A 20,999-nucleotide genomic window follows, 5' to 3' on the forward strand; every position below is an offset into this window, starting at 1 on the left:
CGAATCTTTGATTTTTTGCTTGCCAATTGCAAGAAATAACCCCGGGACACTGCTTTCAGGGCATCCCATACCGTATTGAGTGAGGGCCCTGACTCCAAATTAAATTCAAGATATTCTTTTAGCATCTTTTTATATCCTTCCACCACTTCCCCTTCCCCCAAGAGACCAACATTTAGTGTCCATCTTTTATCCTTAGGTTCTGCTCTGATATTTGGTAAGGTAACCCACACCGGTGCATGGTCCGAGATGGTCATATTCCCTATCCCCGCATCAGGTCCCTGCTCTACTAATGTGACATCTAAAAAAATGTAATCAATGCGTGAATAGGAGTTGTGGACGGGTGAATAAAATGTATAATCTCGCTCTCTCTGATGTTTCAATCTCCACAAGTCCAGTGTGCCTAAAGATTGCGCTAGAGATCTCAGAGCCAGCGAATCTTTCTGACCTTCGGCCCTAGGAGCTCCCGTGCGATCTAGATTTAAGCTCATCACAGCATTAAAGTCCCCACCAATCACAAGGGATCCCTGGGCAAAACTAGTTAATGAGTTTTTAACTCTCTCGATAAAGCTCGCCTGTCCTACATTGGGCGCATATATAGATGCAATTGTTAGGTCCACTTGGGCAATTCTGATATGCAGGAAGATATAACGTCCACCCGGGTCCCTCTTTACCTTGATCACCTGTGCCCCAAACGATGCATGTATTAGTATCACTACACCTCCCTTCTTTGACTCTGCCGCCGATGCATAGTGTGCCACTGGATATTCTGAATGGGATAGAAGCCTTTCATGTCTGCCCCGCAAGTGTGTTTCCTGCAGTAGGGCCACATGTGGCCTTAACTGCGTCAATTCTTTGTGGAACTTCTGTCGTTTCTGTGGCATATTTAACCCCTTTACATTATAGGAGAGAATCTTTAAGTCAGTACCCATCACTGGTTATTTGAGCAAGCCTGATCAATTGCATTCTTTCGTGGCACCTCTGTACAACATTGCACTGTCTTGCATCCGTAGCCCTAACCTTGTCCTCCCTCCCTCCCCTTCTAGCATCCTCCCATCTATTCCCCCCCCCTTCCATCCCCCCTCTCCCAACCATTCTCACCACCTGGAAGACCTATATCCTCCAGATGGGAATCGAGGAAGCTACCCATCAGCCACACAGCACCCAACCCCACATTCAGCCCCCCCCCACTCCCACCGGGTCTTTAAACACTTATTATTCCCCTTCCCCCCCCCCACCCCCCTAGTTCCCAACCAATTCACACCCGATCAACTTATGTGTCAGCATTAATCCCACCCACAAACTTTTCCGACTCTGTGCTTCCCCCCCTCCCCCCCAAGTCTTAAGCTTATAGCTAAAAGTAGGTCCATCACCAACTGAACAGTATGCAGGCCAAAATCGGCCTGACCGGCGACCTTTAGGCTCGTTCTCCAGAAATGGGCTGCCTCCATTCACCACGGCCGTTGAGGCACTGTCCCTGAACCCTTATCAAACCTGTGCAGTCCAGCTCAACGCTTCTGGTTATTTTTCTTGGAAGATTCTGGGACTCTTTGCCACCGTTGTAGTTTCGCTCTTGTAGTGGGCGCCACCGCCCCAGGTGGGGCCTTTGCGGAAACAAGGTCAGCCGCGTGCAGGACCTCCCATGCCTCTTGTAGGGTTTGCACCCTATGCTTGTTACCCTTCAGGGTGAAGTTTAGTGAAAAAGGGAATCCCCATCTGTATTGTATCTGATGTTTGCTCAAAGACTCCAGCGCCGGCCTCATTTGTCTTCTAAGCTGGAGGGTGTATTGTGAAAGGTCTTGATAGACCTGTATCTGAGCTCCTCCAAACTCCAAAGTCTTTGTCTTTCTTGCAGCCGACAGGACCTTTTCTTTAATTTCGTATTTATGGAACCGCACAATTATATCACGCGTTTGCTGCTCCTTTCGCGCGCCCAGTGCTCTGTGCGCTCTGTCTAATTCACACCGCAGCTCTCCCTCCTCGGGGCCTAACAACGTGGAGCACAATGTTTGTACTATCACCGCCACGTTTTCTGTCTCGCCACCTTCAGGGACACCGCGAAAACGGAGGTTATTCCTTCGTCCCCGGTTTTCGATATCGTCCAATTTGTATTCCAGGTGAGCGTGTTTATGTTCCATTTCTTGCAGCAGAGTGGCGTGTTTATTTAAAGTGTCCGTGTGCTCGTCTATTTTCAATTCTGCCTCCTCCACTCTTCCTCCCAATTCTTTGAGATCAGCGCTAAGCGTATCCATTCGCTCTAATATTTCGTCTTTAGACTGCTTGATCTCCGACTGTATATTGGAGAGAAACCTGTGCAGCTCACCAGATATGCCTTTTTTTGAAGGTGGGGCTCGCGCTTCAGACATAGAGAGTGCAGAGTCCGAATCCGAGGGGGAGGCTCGCTCAGGCGACTCGCGGTTTTTTGCGGCCTTACTCGACATACTTTTCTCTGCCCTTTCTGCCTCTTTTTTCCTCGTGGAAACTGCTTTGCTCATGTCTCCAGATATTTAAGGGTGAGATCCGCTGGTTTTTGCTGATTTTTCCTCCCTTTGGGTTGCTATTTTACCCGGTTTGTCGGTAGTGGGAGAGGGAGCTCCAAGGCTAGGCTGCCATGCTACCTGATGACGTCACTTCCTCTCGGACATCCTGAACATTTTATTTTTAAGGCTCTCAGTTGTTAGCATTTTTAAAAAATTTGACTCAATGTAGGATGAAAAATTTGCATAATATTTTGTTCATTAAAGTTTGGACTAAGCTCCCTCCCTGCAAATAAACTAAAATTAAATAATAATTTGTTATTTTTTTTGACAGCACGGTTGCCAACATAAAGCTAAAAGAAACTTGAACTTGGATGCATATTTACCGAGACATACTTAACTGAAAATGTGCAAAAAAAAAACAACCCTCATTTATGTTGAATTTTGCCCTATTTTTAAGGTACAAATTGCCCAATAGGTATCGTCAGACCTTTTTCTTTCCAAACCTATTGAAAAGATCATATTTTTTACTAGTAGAATCATGTTTATTTGTTTTGGGACCAGAAAGATCTGTGGCCCAAAAATCGGTCCAAAAATAACCAAAATTATCTATTCAAGCAGTAAGGTCTAATATTCTGCCAAGTACAATATAGAAGTATTGCTTGACAAAACTGTTTAAAAGTCTTCTGTCCTAGCTTAGCATTTTGAGATGAATGCAGCAATGTTGAATAAACTTTGCCAAGGCACAACAAAATGTATTCATAGCACAATATATCAGCAAAGTTGGCAAAAACAATGGATTGGAAATAGCCTTTTTATAGATACAATGACATATTTAATTCACAGTAGATAGAGCAGTCTCATCTTCCAAATGTAGCTGCTGTGGACCAAGGATACCAATAATATGCTGTTCGAGAGCTCTTCGTTCATCTCATTCTTATCTTCTTCAAATCCCTTCTTATCAATCCATCAGGAAAAGGTTGTTTAGTCCTCTCTTCTTGAATTTTATTTCAGTGGAGCTCCCTTAGGAGTCTTGTTGCTGCCCGAATGGGGTTGAGGTTTGGGGTTTTTTGCACTGTTCATCTTGGTTTTCAGCCTCTCTTTGCCTCCTCCTGTTCTAATCCTGTTTAATTCTTTCCTATTTAATGTATTTCCTTTTTGTTTTAAATTTGTTATGATATACAGTATTGACTGTAAACTGCTTTAATAGTATAATATACTCTATAGTATATGAAGTTGAAATAAACTTGAACCCAACATAAATCTTTTCAACTTGGTCAATGAAAGAAATGCACATCCCCTTTTGGATGAATGAAACTGATTAAAGCATCACATTCTTCCACTGAAATTAAACACACATATTTCCAACCCACCAGTGATTATCATATATGCAAGCAACATACTGGCCAGGCTGAAGATCAATTATCTATATTTTTGGATACATGCCTCAGCTGCTAGGTGGAAAACATTGGTCACAAACGATGTGGTATCATTGGAAACCCTTCTCACACAAACTGTTTTCATCAAATGGCTTGATCTGATGGTTTTCTCTGGTGCCAGATACAGTTTGCCCTCTATTGAACCTTTCTTCCTCAGCTGGTCTTAATTTTTCAATTTCCTCTCATGAGAAAAAAATAAATATTTGTTAGGCATCATATTTAGAGTATATCACACCAGAACTCTGTTTTAAGAGCGAGTATCTTCAGTGACCAGCATCAACAAACAGCTTGCTTGATTCATATCAACTTCAAGGCACTATAACTAGCATCTAACTCCATATGGGCTGGCATTATTGTTCAGCTGAGTCGATTCATCCCACATGCTTGCAAAATTTGGCAGCCCATCTTTCTTTTGTTTGGCAACGATTATGTTGTACATTGCAAAATGTTGCATGCAAACACCAGACATCATGGATTTCTATGCTTTTTTTGGAATATAAAGCACCTTGGTCCCAGAGTGAAAAAAAATGTGATTCTGGAAATAAAAATATTCCTCTTTTTGATGGTGCTAAAATGGAAAAAAAAATTGAAAATATTTTCACCTGAAATAGGGCAAAATTTAATGCATCCCAACTGATGGAATATCAATTTGAACCCTTGGAATCCACTCCTTTGAAATACGTCTCATGGAAGATGCTTTTTCAAATAGCAATAACCTCAGTACACAGAAGTGTGATACAAGCTTTGGTGTACTACCATCCATATACCCAAATATATGAGAACAGAGTAGTACTATAACCACATCCAAACTTTCTTCCAAGTGTTTATGGATTTTCATATTAACTAACTGTTACCAGTCTTCTGCCTCCACCACTTAATATGCATTAGCAGAAAATCTATACTGGAGACAGTGAAAGAGTTTGTCATGATATTCTTGCAGAGATCAGCGAAAGAGAACAGACCATCACAATGGTTCTTGGTGTTTGACCCCCAAAAGAATGAGTCAAAACAGTCATAAAGAGAACTTTTATTTTCTTGGAATAGGAAGTGTATTTCCTTTTGTTACCAAAAAGAAAATGCCAACATTCCTGCTCACCAGCTAAGTGTTGTTGCGACATTAATAGCATAACTGTATCTAGCATCTACAGAGGACATTTGTAAGGCAGCAACATGGTCATCTATACATAAATTCACAAAGCATTATTGCCATGACCAAAATACTAAATTGGATACTTCTTTTGGATTAGCAATATTAATGCTTCAAACTATCTCCTCCATCTAATATTCATAAAGAGTTGCAGGTATAGGATGGAATAGATAGGATTAGCACAACCCTTGCCTTGGGAGTCAGCATGCTTATCCATGGAGAAGTGTAATTGTTTACTTGTAACAGATGTCTTCTGTGGACAGCCACACATTCCCTCCCTCCCATTCCAGGCTAAAGCTAGCTATAGAACTGAAGCGGAGGAATGCCGATGGAGAACAGGAACACCTGCACAAGCTTAACATCCTGCTAGACCTGTCTACAAGCGGAAAAATAAACCACTTCAAACTGGATAAGAAAAGAGCCAAAAATGCCCTGAGAAAAGATTCTCCAAAGGTGAAATCCTCCCTGATCTTCATATCAAGCTAGCAGTATTTAAAGAAATACAAATGTGTTTTGAACCAATTGTCCTAACCTCAGCCCAAGAGGCAGCCTGGCTGTGGTATTTTGGATGGGATGCCACCAAATCCATGCATGGACTGCTCCAGTGATCCTCTATCATGTCTCCCCTCAGCCGTCTCTTCTCCAAGCTGAAAAGCCCTAGCCTCCTTAGCCTTTCCTCATAGGGCTAAGGAGGCTAGGGCTTTTCAGCTTGGAGAAGAGACGGCTGAGGGGAGAAGTGATAGAGGTATATAAAATAATGAGTGGAGTGGAAAAGTTGGATGTGAAGCGTCTGTTCACACTTTACAAAAATACTAGGACTAGGGGGCATGTGATGAAACTACAGTGTAGTAAATTTAAAACAAATCGGAGAAAATTTTTCTTCATCCAACGCGTAATTAAGCTCTGGAATTCATTGCCGGAGAACGTGGTGAAGGCGGTTAGCTTGGTGGAGTTTAAAAAGGGGTTAGACGGTTTCCTAAAGGACAAGTCCATAAACCGCTACTAAATGGACTTGGGAAGAATCCACAATTTCAGGAATAACATGTGCAGAGTGTTTGTACGTTTGGGAAGCTTGCCAGGCCAGGTGCCCTTGGCCTGGATTGGCCACTGTCGTGGACAGGATGCTGGGCTCGATGGACCCTTGGTCTTTTCCCAGTGTGGCATTACTTATGTACTTATATAAATTGAAATGCAACTCCTGCTCTCCTTGCTCTACCATGTTTCTGCTAATAAAGTTGGCCTGAATGGTTTCACCTACTCTGTATATGCTACATGCAGTGTTTGTTAAGTGTTCTTCTGCCTAACAACAAAAGCCGAGCACATCCAGAGCTACACTGAGCTCCTGGTACCCTCCTGCTTGTTGACACAACACATTGTCTGATAGAATGCAGATACTTGTTCTCCTGACCAGAGGCAAGAAGTGGACCAGACCTAATTTTATAGCCCTCGTCTCAAACCTGCCGACTAACCAGGCGGCTTCCCACTGTAACCAAAGGCCCTTAACCACATCTCCCCGGCAGTTCCCCCCCCCCCCCCCCCCCCCCCCAACTTTCAGTCTTGTATCAGAGATGAATCTAGATGAAAGGCTCCAGGTCCATGCCTTTCGTATGGTTTGAGAAGCACAAAGTCAGTATCAGCAAGGGTGAGATGATTGCTTTGAAGTCTTGCAACTGGGTGTACCAGCAGGCTAACAAGGACCTCTGCAGTGGACTTATAAGCATCCCTGCACAGGGAACCAGATCCACAATCACAGCTATTGACTTTAGGAGCTGAAACTAGTCCCAAACCTTCAGAGCCTGCTAAGAATGGAAGGCTACTGAAAGTACATGTTAGCTGAATACAGCATATTGGTCACATGTAGAACACAGATTCCCAACAAATACAGAATAAATAACCACAAAATCAGAACCAGAAATTTGCTTTAAAAAGAAACAACAAAATACAAACCCCTAAAACGGCAGACTCTGAGGCTTTGAAAATATGCCTCTCTGTATATGGAGGACAAAAAAAACCAAACAAATGTATTTCAGAGGAGATGTATTACACCAATGACAATAAACTTATTTTGTATCTGTCACAAAAATCTGAGCAGAGAATTGAGCAAATTTTCTGTATCTTTTTCCTGGGGTTCCTTTGTCCAAGTGCCATTTCTTGTCTCTCTTCCTATTATTTTCATTTCCTTCCTTATATTTGTCATAGACATTGACGTTTCCATTTCTTCTTTTTCTATCTCCTCTCCTTCTCACCTGTTAACTCACCAACTTTCCATCTTCTTAACATTGTAAGAACATAAGAATAGTCATACTGGGTCAGAACAACGGTCCATCTAGCCCTGTACTCTTCTTTTACTTCCATCGCTTTCATGCCTTCCACAATTGCTTGTTCTCCTCCTTTTCACCACCCCTTAGTCTCCCCATTCGCAGCTTCTACTCACCCTGGCTCAACTCTACTCTCCTCTTCCCAGTGCCTCAAATCTTCTCACTAGCCCCAGCTCCTTTTCTGGAACACATCCTCTGTCCCCTTGTCTTATTTGCTACCCAGCCACTGTTCCTAATACTCCTCTTTCACTGTCTTCCCAGATTCATTTTTACCCTTTCCCCAAACACCACTTTTCCATTGACGCTCGTCTCACCCACAGCCCTCCAGATCGTTTACACCACCTCTCGATCCCTTTCATTTTTCAGCCCCCTTATCTTATACCCATCTCAAAACCCTCAATCGTGCCCTCCTGACCCACCTAACATCTCCCCAACTTATACATAGTAACATAGTAGATGACGGCAGAAAAAGACCTGCATGGTCCATCCAGTCTGCCCAAGACAAACTCATATGTGTATACCTTACCTTGAATTTGTACCTGTCCTTTTCAGGGCACAGACCATATAAGTCTGCCCAGCAGTATTTCCCACCTCCCAACCACCAGTCCCGCCTCCCATCACCGGCTCTGGTACAGACCGTATAAGTCTGCCCTTCCCTATCCTCGCCTCCCAACCACCACCCCCTCTTCCCCCCAACTGCTCCGCCACCCCAGAGTCCCCATCTCAACCAGCCTCACCCGCAGTCCCTGAGTCTTCACACTTTAACTGTCCCACCCCCATGTTTTTGTCTCCTAGTGCCTCTCCCTCTTTCCCTTCATCTATTTACTTGGCTCTGTTAATGCATCTTGACTGCTCTTCCTTCCAGTCTAACACCACCATTTCTCTTCAAGGGTGACCAGTTTTTAGATAAATAATTTTTATAGGTAATTTATTATCTACAAAATGGTTTTGGAATATTATCCTTCCCAACACATGGGGAGCACAAGGCCTTTCTGCCATCTACCATCACCCATTACTTCCCATCATCCCACAATTTTCCCAAACCTCAGAAGAATGCCACCTAAAGTGTAGCTTCTACTCCATTCAAGTACGCAAAACATGCACTGTAAAAGGCATGCAAACAGACCATCAAAATCAGCAAAAGGAGTCAAATATTCAAAGAGAAAATTTAAAAAAATATATATTTAATCCAAAACACTATACACAATATCAGTTACGTATCTCAATTTATCTTAACAGTCACTTGCCTTCTAAGGTGACACTGACCACAGGCACGAGTTTTCAATATGCAGCTCTGTAGGAAAGAATGTTACTACTCTCTCACCACTGCCTGCAAAATTCTGACGTTATCAAACATCAACCAACAAATGTCTCACTCTCAGCCTTATGCACAAAGTCTTTCTGGGGTTCCAGTCTTTTCAGGGACTCCTCCATGTAAAGACTCAAGAGAGGAACACCACTGACTGTTGCCAATACAAGCACAGCAAAAAAGAAAAATTAAAAAAAGCACTTTCAAAATTTGTAACCACTACTTTGAAGTTATGCTGGTCTTAAAGTTTTGAAGGTGCTTTTCCTTTTTCCTAAAGTGACTGTGGTGCCAGCACACAAGAAACAGCAGCTTCATTACTAGCGCAAACTGCAGCATTTGACTTACAAAGCAATGGCTGTTCCCAGACCCAGCGGGTCTAATATAAAATGGTCAGGTGTGCTCAGGACAAAATTGGATTGATCATGTTGAGCCTGGCAGGAGAGAAGACTCAGATTGATTCGGACCAAATACTGGGTGTGCTTGAGCACCCAGGGCTGGCACCTATGCTACTCATTATAGCAGTAATGATAATCACTGGACAACTGGGTTCTCTCTCTCCATCTGCTGGCATGGTGAAAAAACCCACCTGACTAGACCAGTCTAGCAAAATAAACAATTCTTTTTATTCCCTCATTTTTATTTCAAGTGAGAACCTAAATAATGTTAAGAGGGGGCACACCTGCCTAGTTGTTCTTTGACGTTTTACTTGCAATGACAGCATAATCTTAACTCTGACCCTGAAAAATAGTCAAATTAGTATTAGTATTGTTTCCAACTACAGACCAGTGGCCTCAATACCTCTATTAGTCAAAGTTTTGGAGGGGCTAATCACTCATCAGTTAATGGAATATCTTCAGCATCATTCAATTCTACATAAATATCAATTGGGTTTCAGGCCTTCGTATAGTACTGAAACCGTTCTTACTACATTAGTAATCAATCTTAGACAAGAATTAAGCTTAGGCAACAAAGTTGTAATTCACAAATTCGACATGTGTAGTGCATTGATACAATAGATTATGACATCCTTTTAAACATACTTGACCTATTATGGAATCTGTGGAACTGTCTTGAAATGGTTGTCTGGATTTTTAAAATCCAGATCTTACCAAGTTAAGAAACTGGGTACTATCTTGTCATCATGGGTTTCTTGTAGGGTTCTCCTCTGTCATCTATTTTGTTTAACATTATGATGATCCCTTTAGGCCATTTCCTAGAATCAAATGGGTTTTCAGCATTCATATATGTTACATCCCATTCATCAAAGAATTACATGAGATTGCAAACAAAATCAAAGCAGGTATCGATTTAATGGAATCTTGGGCTTTTAATTTCAAATTGAAATTTAATACTAACAAAACGAAATTTATGATAGTAACTAGCCCTTATCACCCAATAACCATCTCAAATTTTAAGACTGATGTTACTTATTCTTTAGATCCAACAACGAAAATCTTGGGGATCTTAATTGATCAGTTTCTTTTAATTACCAAATTTCCAAAATGGTCTCGAATGTCTTTAATTCACTGTGGAAGCTTAAAAGATTAAGACCATTCTTTTCAAGATCAATCTTTCAAACTTTAGTTCAGTCATTAGTCTTAACTAAATTTGACTAAATCAATTCAATTTATGTAGGTATTAAGCGGAGTCTCCTAAGAAAACTACAAACTGCACAAAACATGGCTGCCCGCCTTGTATATAGATCACCACGTTATGTTAAAGCATCTCCTCTCAAGGATCTACACTGGTTACCTATCAATGAAAAAATTTAAACTCAAACTCTGTGGTCTTGTTCATCAGATTCTTTATGGTATCTTACCATCTTATATGATAGATCTTATTAAGTTATCACCACGAAATGCCACCTCATCAACTAGAGAATATATCATATTACATTTCCCAAGCTGTAAAAACTTAACCTACAAAACTATTCATAATGCTAATTTTTCTTACCAAAGTACCAAACTCTGGAAGTCACTACCAAAGTATATCAGACAGCTGATTATATGTCGTTTAGAAGTTTACTTAAAGCCCACTTCTTTAGACCTGTGTTCAGCTAATATGAAAAGAATTTTTTAATAGTTGTATTCTTGTATTGTCTTGTAATGCTTATTCTTAATTTGTTATGTAACCTGCACTGAACCTGAGCTTTCTTGGGAAAATGTGAGGTAGAAATGACATAATAAATAAATAAATAAATCCCCTCCCCAGCCCTAGCTCCTTACCCATTACTCATCCCCACTTCCTGACCTCAGACCTTTCTTCTTTCTCTTATAACCTACTAAGCTTCCCATACATAACCTACTAAGCTTCCCATACACCTTTCACCCCCTCTCCAACTCCTTTATTCCCACCTTCTATCATACCTTCACAGACCCGGCCCTTTCCTCTCTCTTTCCCTTGCCCAGTGCCTCCGTATTCTTCAGTTTACCGCCTTATCTACACCCCACCTTTCCCTGACTTGTCTCACATATCTCAACCAATTTAACACACCCTTACACATACCCCAACCCAGTTACCTTGCCTTCACTGTCACAAATTCCCTGAATTGCTAAGCGATTTCTAAGTCCCCAATCCTACGACCCCAACATCAACATTCAGCTGTAAAGTCCCAACACTGCTGCTCAATCCGGAGTCCCTGTTCTTCCTCATCCTCAAATCCCCACCTAAAATGAATCCTGTGAAAGTCATTTTAAATGAACTTGCCACTCCTAGAATTCTTCTCCTGTAGCAAGACCACTGCACCAGGCTCTTACCGTCTATCTCATTTATCCCAGTCTCTCACCCCATCTCTCTCAACCCCCAGTCCTCCAACTATGGGATGATCTTCATTGGCCAAATATGCAGTCCACCCATATTAAAGGACACACACTAGACATCATTACACACAAATTCTCATCAGAATTAAATCTTGTACTAACAGACACAAAATGGACAGCTATACCATGGTCCGACCACTACAAAGCAAACCTTTCCCTTCAATGGCGAATAAAAGACTCACAACATACACAAGAACGACAAACCTATGCCAGGAGAGGCAAAATAGATCCGTCAACATTCTGGCAACAATTCTATAACAATGAATGGACAGCACCAACCGATTCACCCCAATTTCTTCAAGAATGGGATAACAAATGCAGAAGAATATTGGACAACACAGCACCACTTCAATCCAGAACCTCACATAGAAAAAACTCAATACCATGGTTTAATGAAGAACTAAAAGAATTAAAAACACAAGTTAGAAGGTTAAAAAGAGCATGGATGAAAAAAAAAAAAAAAGACGACTCCGCACTCAACGCTTGGAAGCAATTACAAAGGAAATACAAATACACCATTAGACAAACTAAAAGATCATACTATAAAACTAAAATTGGGCCAGACTACAAGGACACACATAAACTTTTCCAACTCGTTAATAAATTACTAAATACTACAACGGTTACTTCTAACAGCATAGAGACCCCATCTGCAGACAGCCTTGCAAAATACTTCAAAGAGAAAATCATAAAGCTACGACTTATGATCCCTGTCAACACAATCGACTATGTAAAACTCCTTGAGTGTCTAAACCTAACCCCTGGAGAACATCCAACTGACCGAACATGGACTAACTTCGACACACTCTCGAATGATAACATCTCTCAAACGCTCGAAAGATATGCCAAGTCTCACTGCAAACTAGACACATGCCCAAATAACCTTATAAAATTGCCCCCCCCCCCCCAGCAACTCAAGACAGACCTCACGACGCACCTGAACTATATACTACAAAATGGTCTCTTCCCAAAGGATAAAGGAAATATTCTACTTACCCCTCTACCTAAAATCGCAAAGAAAAGTACAAGTGACTTAACCAACTATCGCCCAGTAGCATCTATCCTGCTGATAACCAAACTAATGGAAGGCATGGTGACGAAGCAGCTCACTAACTACCTAAATAAATTCTCAATTCTTCACGATTCTCAATCAGGATTCCGGTCTAACCATAGCACCAAAACAGTACTAATCACTTTACTGACTAAATTTAAACACGCAATCGCAACTGGCAACAACATACTTCTCTTACAATTTGTCATGTCCAGTGCCTTCGACATGGTTAACCATGGAATATTACTAAACATCCTAGAATACTTTGGAATTGGAGGTAACGTTCTTAGCTGGTTTAGAAGATTCCTGACCACAAGATCATACCAAGTGGTAGCTAACTCGATTACATCAGCCCCATGGATACCTGAATGTGGAGTTCCCTAAGGATCTCCCCTCTCGCCAACCCTTTTCAACCTAATGATGACACCTTTAGCCAAGATACTATCCAATCAAAACCTCAATCCATACATATATGCAGATGATGTCACGATCTACACCCCATTCAAACATGATCTAACTGAAATCACCAATGATATAAACCAAAGCTTCCAAATCATGCATTCTCGGGCGGATGCATTTCAACTAAAACTTAATGCAGAAAAAACACAATGTCTCATACTCACTTCACAACATAACACAAGTAAGTTCACCACTATAACCACACCAAACCTCTCCCTGCCCATTTCAAACACTCTGAAAATTCTTGGAGTTACCATTGATCGAAATCTCACACTTGAAAATCATGTGAAGAATACAACTAAGAAGATGTTCCACTCAATGTGAAAACTTAAAAAGAATAAAACCTTTCTTCCCTAGGATCATTTTTCGCAACCTGGTGCAGTCAATGGTGTTGAGTCACCTAGACTACTGCAATGCACTCTACGCTGGCTGCAGAGAGCAAATCATTAAGAAACTTCAAACAACCCAGAACACCGCAGCCAGACTCATTTGGAAAAACAAAATATGAAAGTGCAAAACCCCTAAGAGAAAAGCTACACTGGCTTCCACTTAAAGAACGAATCGCGTTCAAAATCTGCACTCTAGTTCATAAAATCATTCATGGAGACGCCCCGGCCTACATGCTAGACCTTGTCGACCTGCCAGCCAGAAATGCTAAAAGATCCGCCCGCACATTTCTTAATCTACACTTCCCCAGCTGCAAAGGTTTAAAATATAAACTAATACACGCAACCAGCTTTTCCTACATGAACACGCAGCTATGGAATGCTCTGCCACGTAACTTAAAAACAATTTACAAAATAACTAACTATCGTAAATCTCTGAAGACCTTTCTCTTCAACAAGGCATACCACATGGAATAATAGCTTAACTATAACACATTAACACCCCATCGATGTTCTATTTTCTTCTGATATCTGTTAGCTTATTTCCAATGTGTCATCCTGTTCTCTATGCAATACCAATTGTACCTTTCACCCTGGAATGGCGATTACCATAACGGGACTTTGTAAGTCACATTGCGCCTGCAAATAGGTGGGAAAATGTGGGATACAAATGCAATAAATAAATATGCTCTCTTTCCCCCTGCCAATACCACTTTTAAAATTCATCCTTTACACCGAATTATCAGAAGAAACAGGAGTGCTAGGGAAGGGGGGATTCTCAGATCATGTTCTCTGCAGCAAGCCACAGAGGAGGGAGCTGAAACCCATATTTCTGGGCCAGGCTATGAACAGCAATTGTGGCCAGAGGGGAGGGAGAAGGATTACCCTGCCCACATAGGTTCAGCTTGCTGTGGCACACTATGCCGGTACAGCATTTCCAGCTTGGGCCGGCAGCAACAGTGATCACTGGGGGTGAGGGAAAGAAGAATTAGGAAGTAGTTGCAGAGATTTCAATACCACCCCGCCCCCTCAGCCTGCTAGCACATGTGGTTAAGAGAAACTGAGGTTTGCCGTTTGTGGTGCGTCTTGACACACTGGTTAACCACTGCTCTAGAGGCTCTTTGTGCTTGTAAGCTAGGTATCTAATAAGCAAAGAAACTAGTTTTGCAGAAGCTGAATTCAAAAGCTTACAATAACAATAGCCTACCTTTCCAGATGTTAAAATATGCTTATCAAACACATAATGTAGTTCTTCAGCAGAGAAGATTTCTTCATCTTGAAGATCTTGAACTTCTTCTGTGGCTTTGTGACGGTGCAAAGTAGCTGGCTTGCAAGCAGAGGAGCACTTCTGGGAACACAAAACTCCTAAACTAGGATCATTAACCGCAGATTCACTAATAACTTTTGGGTCATGGGAGATATGTTCATTATAGCTGTGACTTGGCTTTTTCTCCATTCCTGAAGTCTCTAAATTTTCCCTTGACTGAGGTGATTTTTGCTCCCCTTCACAGAATCCATGAGAAGTAAGAGGCATGATTTCCAGTCCATCAGCATCAGTAGAACTCCCTGCATCCAGGTTATCGATCACCAAACCGCTCATCTGTTTATCATTCCACTGGCTGGATGTGCATTCCAGTCCATTGCATTCAACACGCTCACACATACTTATCCCATGTCCACTCTCATTGTTCTCTTTCCCAGGAGTACTTTCCACATCTACAAGGCAATCCTTGGTCACATTTTCATCAGATTCTGAAGAGTTTTTGATGTTCAATTTTGCATTCTCTCTTTTCTGGATACCTGGTTCAGATTTAGTTCCATGTTTAGTTTGAGGACAGGCAAAATATTTATATGCTGTCTTGAACCGTTCCAGAATGTATTCGAACACCATCTGGCTGTTGAGGCACCGTGCAACGTTCCTCTTTAGTGCAAAAGGATCTACAACAGGGGACATCAAACATTAATAAATTGCATTACCGATTTCTATCAGTGACCACTGGCAGCTCTGTTTTCTACAATTCACATTATCATTATATATTTTAAAACCTGCAAGTAGTATTAAACTGCACAGTCTAAGGGTAAAGAAAAGATTAAGGAAAGAGGAAAAATAGGAAGATCAGGAACAGCTTTACTGAGTAAAGTTGATAAATTATTTTCTAATCACTTTTTCATCTGTCCATTTTAGAAGTCTGCATACATATACTCTATATATATTCTACTGCTGTTGTAAATAGAAGGAGAAAAAAAGCCTCAAAACCAGATAGGAACTCCTTTTGTTGGGATCCAACTTTATGGGAGTCCTGTCTACTCATCACGGGCTCAAAAAACCTCCTTCATTTTATTTATTTACTTGAGACCTGGCACTCTAATCGTAAATCACTTATCTTCCAGCTGTCTTATCGATCCGTACTCGCCCACGGTCCGACTCCGGCCGAGTTTCGAATCCTGCTTCAGCAGTAGAATATATATAGAGTATATGTATGCTGATTGCGTGTATGTTAACTAATACTCTAATAGCTCGCAATTTATATACATTTTAGAAGTCTGCCATTTACTATTATCCAAAACCATATTTGTTCACTTTCTTTGAAGGGATCTTTGTATCTATCGTCTCCTTTCAAGATAAAGAAGCTTCATAACCCATAAGGAGCACCAATATTCCCAGTAATAACTCCAGCTGTTAAGCCAACAGGGAAAGTATCTAGGCAGTGCTCACAGCAGAGTGGAAGGGAACCTATCCACTGTGTAGCTCGATATAGTAACATAGTAACATAGTAGATGACAGCAGAAAAAGACCTGCACAGTCCATCCAGTCTGCCCAACAAGACAATTCATGTGTGCTACTTTTGTGTATACCTTACTTTGATTTGTACCTGTGCTCTTCAGGGCACAGACCGTATAAGTCTGCCCCGCACTATCCCCGCCTCCCACCACCGGCTCTGGCACAGACCGTATAAGTCTGCCCAGCGCTATCCCTGCCTCCCAACCTCCAGTCCCGCCTCCCACCACTGGCTCTGGCACAGACCGTATAAGTCTACCCCGCACTATCCCCGCCTCCCAACCTCCAGCCCCGCCTCCCACTTCCGGCTCTGCTATCCAATCTCGGTTAAGTTCCTGAGGATCCTTTCCTTCTGAACAAAGGCAGGTTAGTCTGGGTGACTGTCTCCAAAGGAACTATGGGCTATATTTCAACTAGAAAACTGTCACTTCAGTGGCTGGATCTAGAAGGAACAAACACATAAGAGCTGCTAATGAAGGTTCATGGTGCTACTGACCCAGTTGAGGCTAACTCCAATGGAGCTACAAGCAGAAGAAAACTGCAGGAAAAATAAAATCCTTAAAGAAAGTATTGCGATTAGGTGCTGCTGGGTTATCATGGAAGGTTCCAGCTTTGATCGTGCTGTATACAAATGACTAATTCATACTGAATTGTTTTTTTTCGTGTTACACACCTAGACAGTGTGAGCTATTACAAGAGATAATAATAAAGATCATGGAGGGATGGGTTATGAAACAGCTGGTACGTTATAAGTAAATATGATTTCTTACATTCATCACAATCAGGGTTTTGTAAAGGGTATAGCACTGAAACCATTTTAGTAGCACATGGGAAACATCTGTTGAGTCAAGGTCAATGCTCTGTTGTCATCCAATTTGACTTATCAAGCGCCTTTGAATTAGTTGATCATGAAATATTGCTACTGATGTTAGATCCCCCCTTCAATCTGTTCAGAACTCTGCTGCACGTCTTATATTCCGCCAGAACCGATATACTCATATCACGTCACTGGCTTCCAATCAGATACCGCATTCAGTTCAAGCTTCTCCTTCTTACCTACAAATGCACTCAGTCTGCTGCCCCACACTACCTCTCTACTCTTATCTCCCCTTACGTTCCCGCCCGAAACCTCCGTTCACAGGACAAATCCCTCCTCTTATTACCCTTCTCCACCACCGCCAACTCCAGGCTCCGCTCATTCTGCCTCGCCTCACCCTATGCTTGGAACAGCCTTCCCGAGCCCTTACGCCAAGCCCCCTCCCTGCTCATCTTCAAGTCTTGGCTTAAAGCCCACCTCTTCAATGCTGCGTTCGGCACCTAACTCTTACCTTTCAGGAAATCCAGACTGCCCCCAATTTGACTGCCCCTATCAGACTAACTGTTCACGTGTCCTTTAGATTGTCCTTCTATGTTAAATTGTACAGCGCTGCGTAACCCTAGTAGCGCTTTAGAAATGTTAAGTAGTAGTAGTAGATAGTTTTATTTATTTATTTATAACATTTGTATCCCACATTTTCCCACATATTAGCAGGCTCAATGTAGCTTACAAAATACCGTAATGGGGGACGCCAAGTACGGTAGGTTTTAAACAAGTACAATAATAAAAAGGTTCAGGTAAGGTAGGGGTAAGCGGATACAATAAGGACAAGGAGGTTAGAAATAAAATAGTCATTGCAGCGTATATATAGATGCATTGTAGGGTTGAGGTAATTAAATAGAATCAATAGGGTAGGCCTTGCGAAACAGGTATGTCTTTAAAGTTCGCTTGAAGTCTTGATGGTCGTGCGTTATTTTCACGCTCTTTGGTAATGTTTTGAAATACAAGGTGCAGTACTTAATTGGTTTAGGAGGTTTTTTTGACTGGCTGTTATTATAGGGTTAAGATGCAGGGGGCTCTGTTGGACCCTTCAGGTGGATTACCACAGGGTTTACCCCTCTCACTCATTTTACTGAATCTATTGTTACAGCCATTGGGTAAAGCGCTTGATAGATTAAAGTTAAAATGCATTTGTTTATACAGATGATATTACCATTCTGATGCCACCCCCGAAGGAGTAGAGATGAGGGAAATACAGAAATGTGTAGAGGTTATTCATTTTTATTTAAAGCTTAATCAGGATAAAACAAAATTCCTATAGTTAAGTCCATCCAATAATATTAAAGGTAAAGAGGCCTTTGCTATTGGCAATAATAAATTTGAATTTACCACTCGTATTTTCGGGGTTGAGGTGGATAGTCAACTTACAATGGTAGATCAGATGATAAACAAAAAGTGGTAAAAAATTAATTTTTTTTCTATTAAGGAAATTAAGAGCTATACGAAGAAAGGGTATGATACATACCTGTAGCAGTTGTTCTCCGAGGACAGCAGGCTGATTGTTCTCACGACTGGGTTGACGTCCGCGGCAGCCCCCACCAACCGGAAGAAGCTTCGCGGGACGGTCGGCACGCAGGCCACGCCCACCGCGCATGCGCGGCCGCCTTCCCGCCCGTGCGCGACCGCTCCCGCCAGTTGAATGACAAGCAATAAAATATGAAACACACAACTCCAAAGGGGAGGAGGGAGGGTAGGTGAGAACAATCAGCCTGCTGTCCTCGGAGAACAACTGCTACAGGTATGTATCATACCCTTTCTCCGAGGACAAGCAGGCTGCTTGTTCTCACGACTGGGGTATCCCTAGCTCTCAGGCTCACTCAAAACAATAACCCGGGTCAATTGAACCTCGCAACGGCGAGGGTACAACAGAAATTGACCTACGAAGAACAACTAACTGAGAGTGCAGCCTGACCAGAATAAATTCGGGTCCTGGAGGGTGGAGTTGGATTTACACCCCAAACAGATTCTGCAACACCGACTGCCCGAACCGACTGTCGCGTCGGGTATCCTGCTGGAGGCAGTAATGAGATGTGAATGTGTGGACAGATGACCACGTCGCAGCCTTGCAGATCTCTTCAATAGTGGCTGACTTCAAGTGGGCCACCGACGCTGCCATGGCTCTGACACTATGAGCCGTGACATGACCCTCAAGAGTCAGCCCAGCCTGGGCGTAAGTGAAGGAAATGCAATCTGCTAGCCAATTGGAGATGGTGCGTTTCCCGACAGCGACCCCTAGCCTGTTAGGGTCGAAAGAAATAAACAATTGGGCGGACTGTCTGTTGGGCTGTGTCCGCTCCAAGTAGAAGGCCAATGCTCTCTTGCAGTCCAATGTGTGCAACTGACGTTCAGCAGGGCGGGTATGCGGCCTGGGGAAGAATGTTGGCAAGACAATTGACTGGTTAAGATGGAACTCCGACACCACCTTCGGCAGGAACTTTGGGTGAGTGCGGAGCACTACTCTGTTGTGATGAAATTTAGTATATGGAGCATGAGCTACTAGGGCTTGAAGCTCACTGACCCTACGAGCTGAAGTAACTGCCACCAAGAAAATGACCTTCCAGGTCAAGTACTTCAGATGGCAGGAATTCAGTGGCTCAAAAGGAGGTTTCATCAGCTGGGTGAGGACGACGTTGAGATCCCATGACACAGTAGGAGGCTTGATAGGGGGCTTTGACAAAAGCAAGCCTCTCATGAATCGAACGACTAAAGGCTCTCCAGAGATGGCTTTACCTTCCACACGATAATGGTAAGCACTAATCGCACTAAGGTGATTCCTTACTGAGTTGGTCTTGAGGCCAGACTCTGATAAGTGCAGAAGGTATTCAAGCAGGTTCTGTGCAGGGCAAGAACGAGGTTCTAGGGCCTTGCTCTCACACCAAACGACAAACCTCCTCCACTTGAAAAAGTAACTCTTTTTAGTGGAATCCTTCCTAGAGGCAAGCAAGACCCGGGAGACACCCTCAGACAGACCCAACGCAGCGAAGTCTACGCCCTCAACATCCAGGCCGTGAGAGCCAGGGATTGAAGGTTGGGGTGCAGCAACGCTCCGTCGTTCTGCGAAATGAGAGTCGGAAAACACTCCAATCTCCACGGTTCTTCGGAGGACAACTCCAGAAGAAGAGGGAACCAGATCTGACGGGGCCAAAAGGGCGCTATCAGAATCATGGTGCCGCGGTCTTGCTTGAGCTTCAGTAAGGTCTTCCCCACCAAAGGTATGGGAGGATAAGCATACAGGAGGCCGGTCCCCCAATGAAGGAGAAAGGCATCTGACGCTAGCCTGCCGTGTGTCTGAAGTCTGGAACAGAACAGAGGCAGCTTGTGGTTGGTCTGAGAGGCGAAAAGATCCACCGAGGGGGTGCCCCACTCTCGGAAGATCTTGCGTACCACTCTGGAATGGAGCGACCACTCGTGCGGTTGCATGACTCTGCTCAGTCTGTCGGCCAGACTGTTGTTTACGCCTGCCAGGTACGTGGCTTGGAGAAGCATGCCGAACCGACACGCCCAACGCCACATACCGACGGCTTCCTGACACAGGGGGCGAGATCCGGTGCCCCCCTGCTTGTTGACGTAATACATTGCAACCTGATTGTCTGTCCGAATTTGGATAATTTGGCAGGACAGCCGATCTCTGAAAGCCTTCAGTGCGTTCCAGATCGCTCGGAGCTCCAGGAGGTTGATCTGCAGATCCTTTTCCTGGAGGGACCACAGACCCTGGGTGTGAAGCCCATCGACATGGGCTCCCCACCCCAGGCGAGATGCATCCGTCGTCAGCACTTTCGTGGGCTGCGGAATTTGGAATGGACGTCCCAGGGTCAAATTGGTCCGTATGGTCCACCAGAGCAGTGAAGTGCGGCAACTGGTGGAGAGGCGGATGACATCCTCTAGATTCCCGGTGGCTTGAAACCACTGGGAAGCTAGGGTCCATTGAGCAGATCTCATGT

At 43.0% G+C, this 20,999-nt stretch overlaps 1 protein-coding gene across 2 annotated transcripts in view; it reads right to left on the bottom strand.

Moving 5' to 3' along the window:
* TUT4 (terminal uridylyl transferase 4) overlaps positions 1 to 20,999 on the bottom strand; it is a 192,421-nt gene that overhangs the window by 97,932 nt on the left and 73,490 nt on the right. For both annotated transcript variants that reach the window (XM_030205458.1, XM_030205457.1), the window contains exon 13: positions 14,610 to 15,340. In XM_030205458.1, the coding sequence (XP_030061318.1) occupies positions 14,610 to 15,340 (731 nt within the window). The remainder of the gene's footprint in view (positions 1 to 14,609; positions 15,341 to 20,999) is intronic.

The sequence above is a fragment of the Microcaecilia unicolor genome, chromosome 6, assembly GCF_901765095.1.
Source record: "Microcaecilia unicolor chromosome 6, aMicUni1.1, whole genome shotgun sequence".
NCBI classification, from domain to species: Eukaryota; Metazoa; Chordata; class Amphibia; order Gymnophiona; family Siphonopidae; genus Microcaecilia; species Microcaecilia unicolor.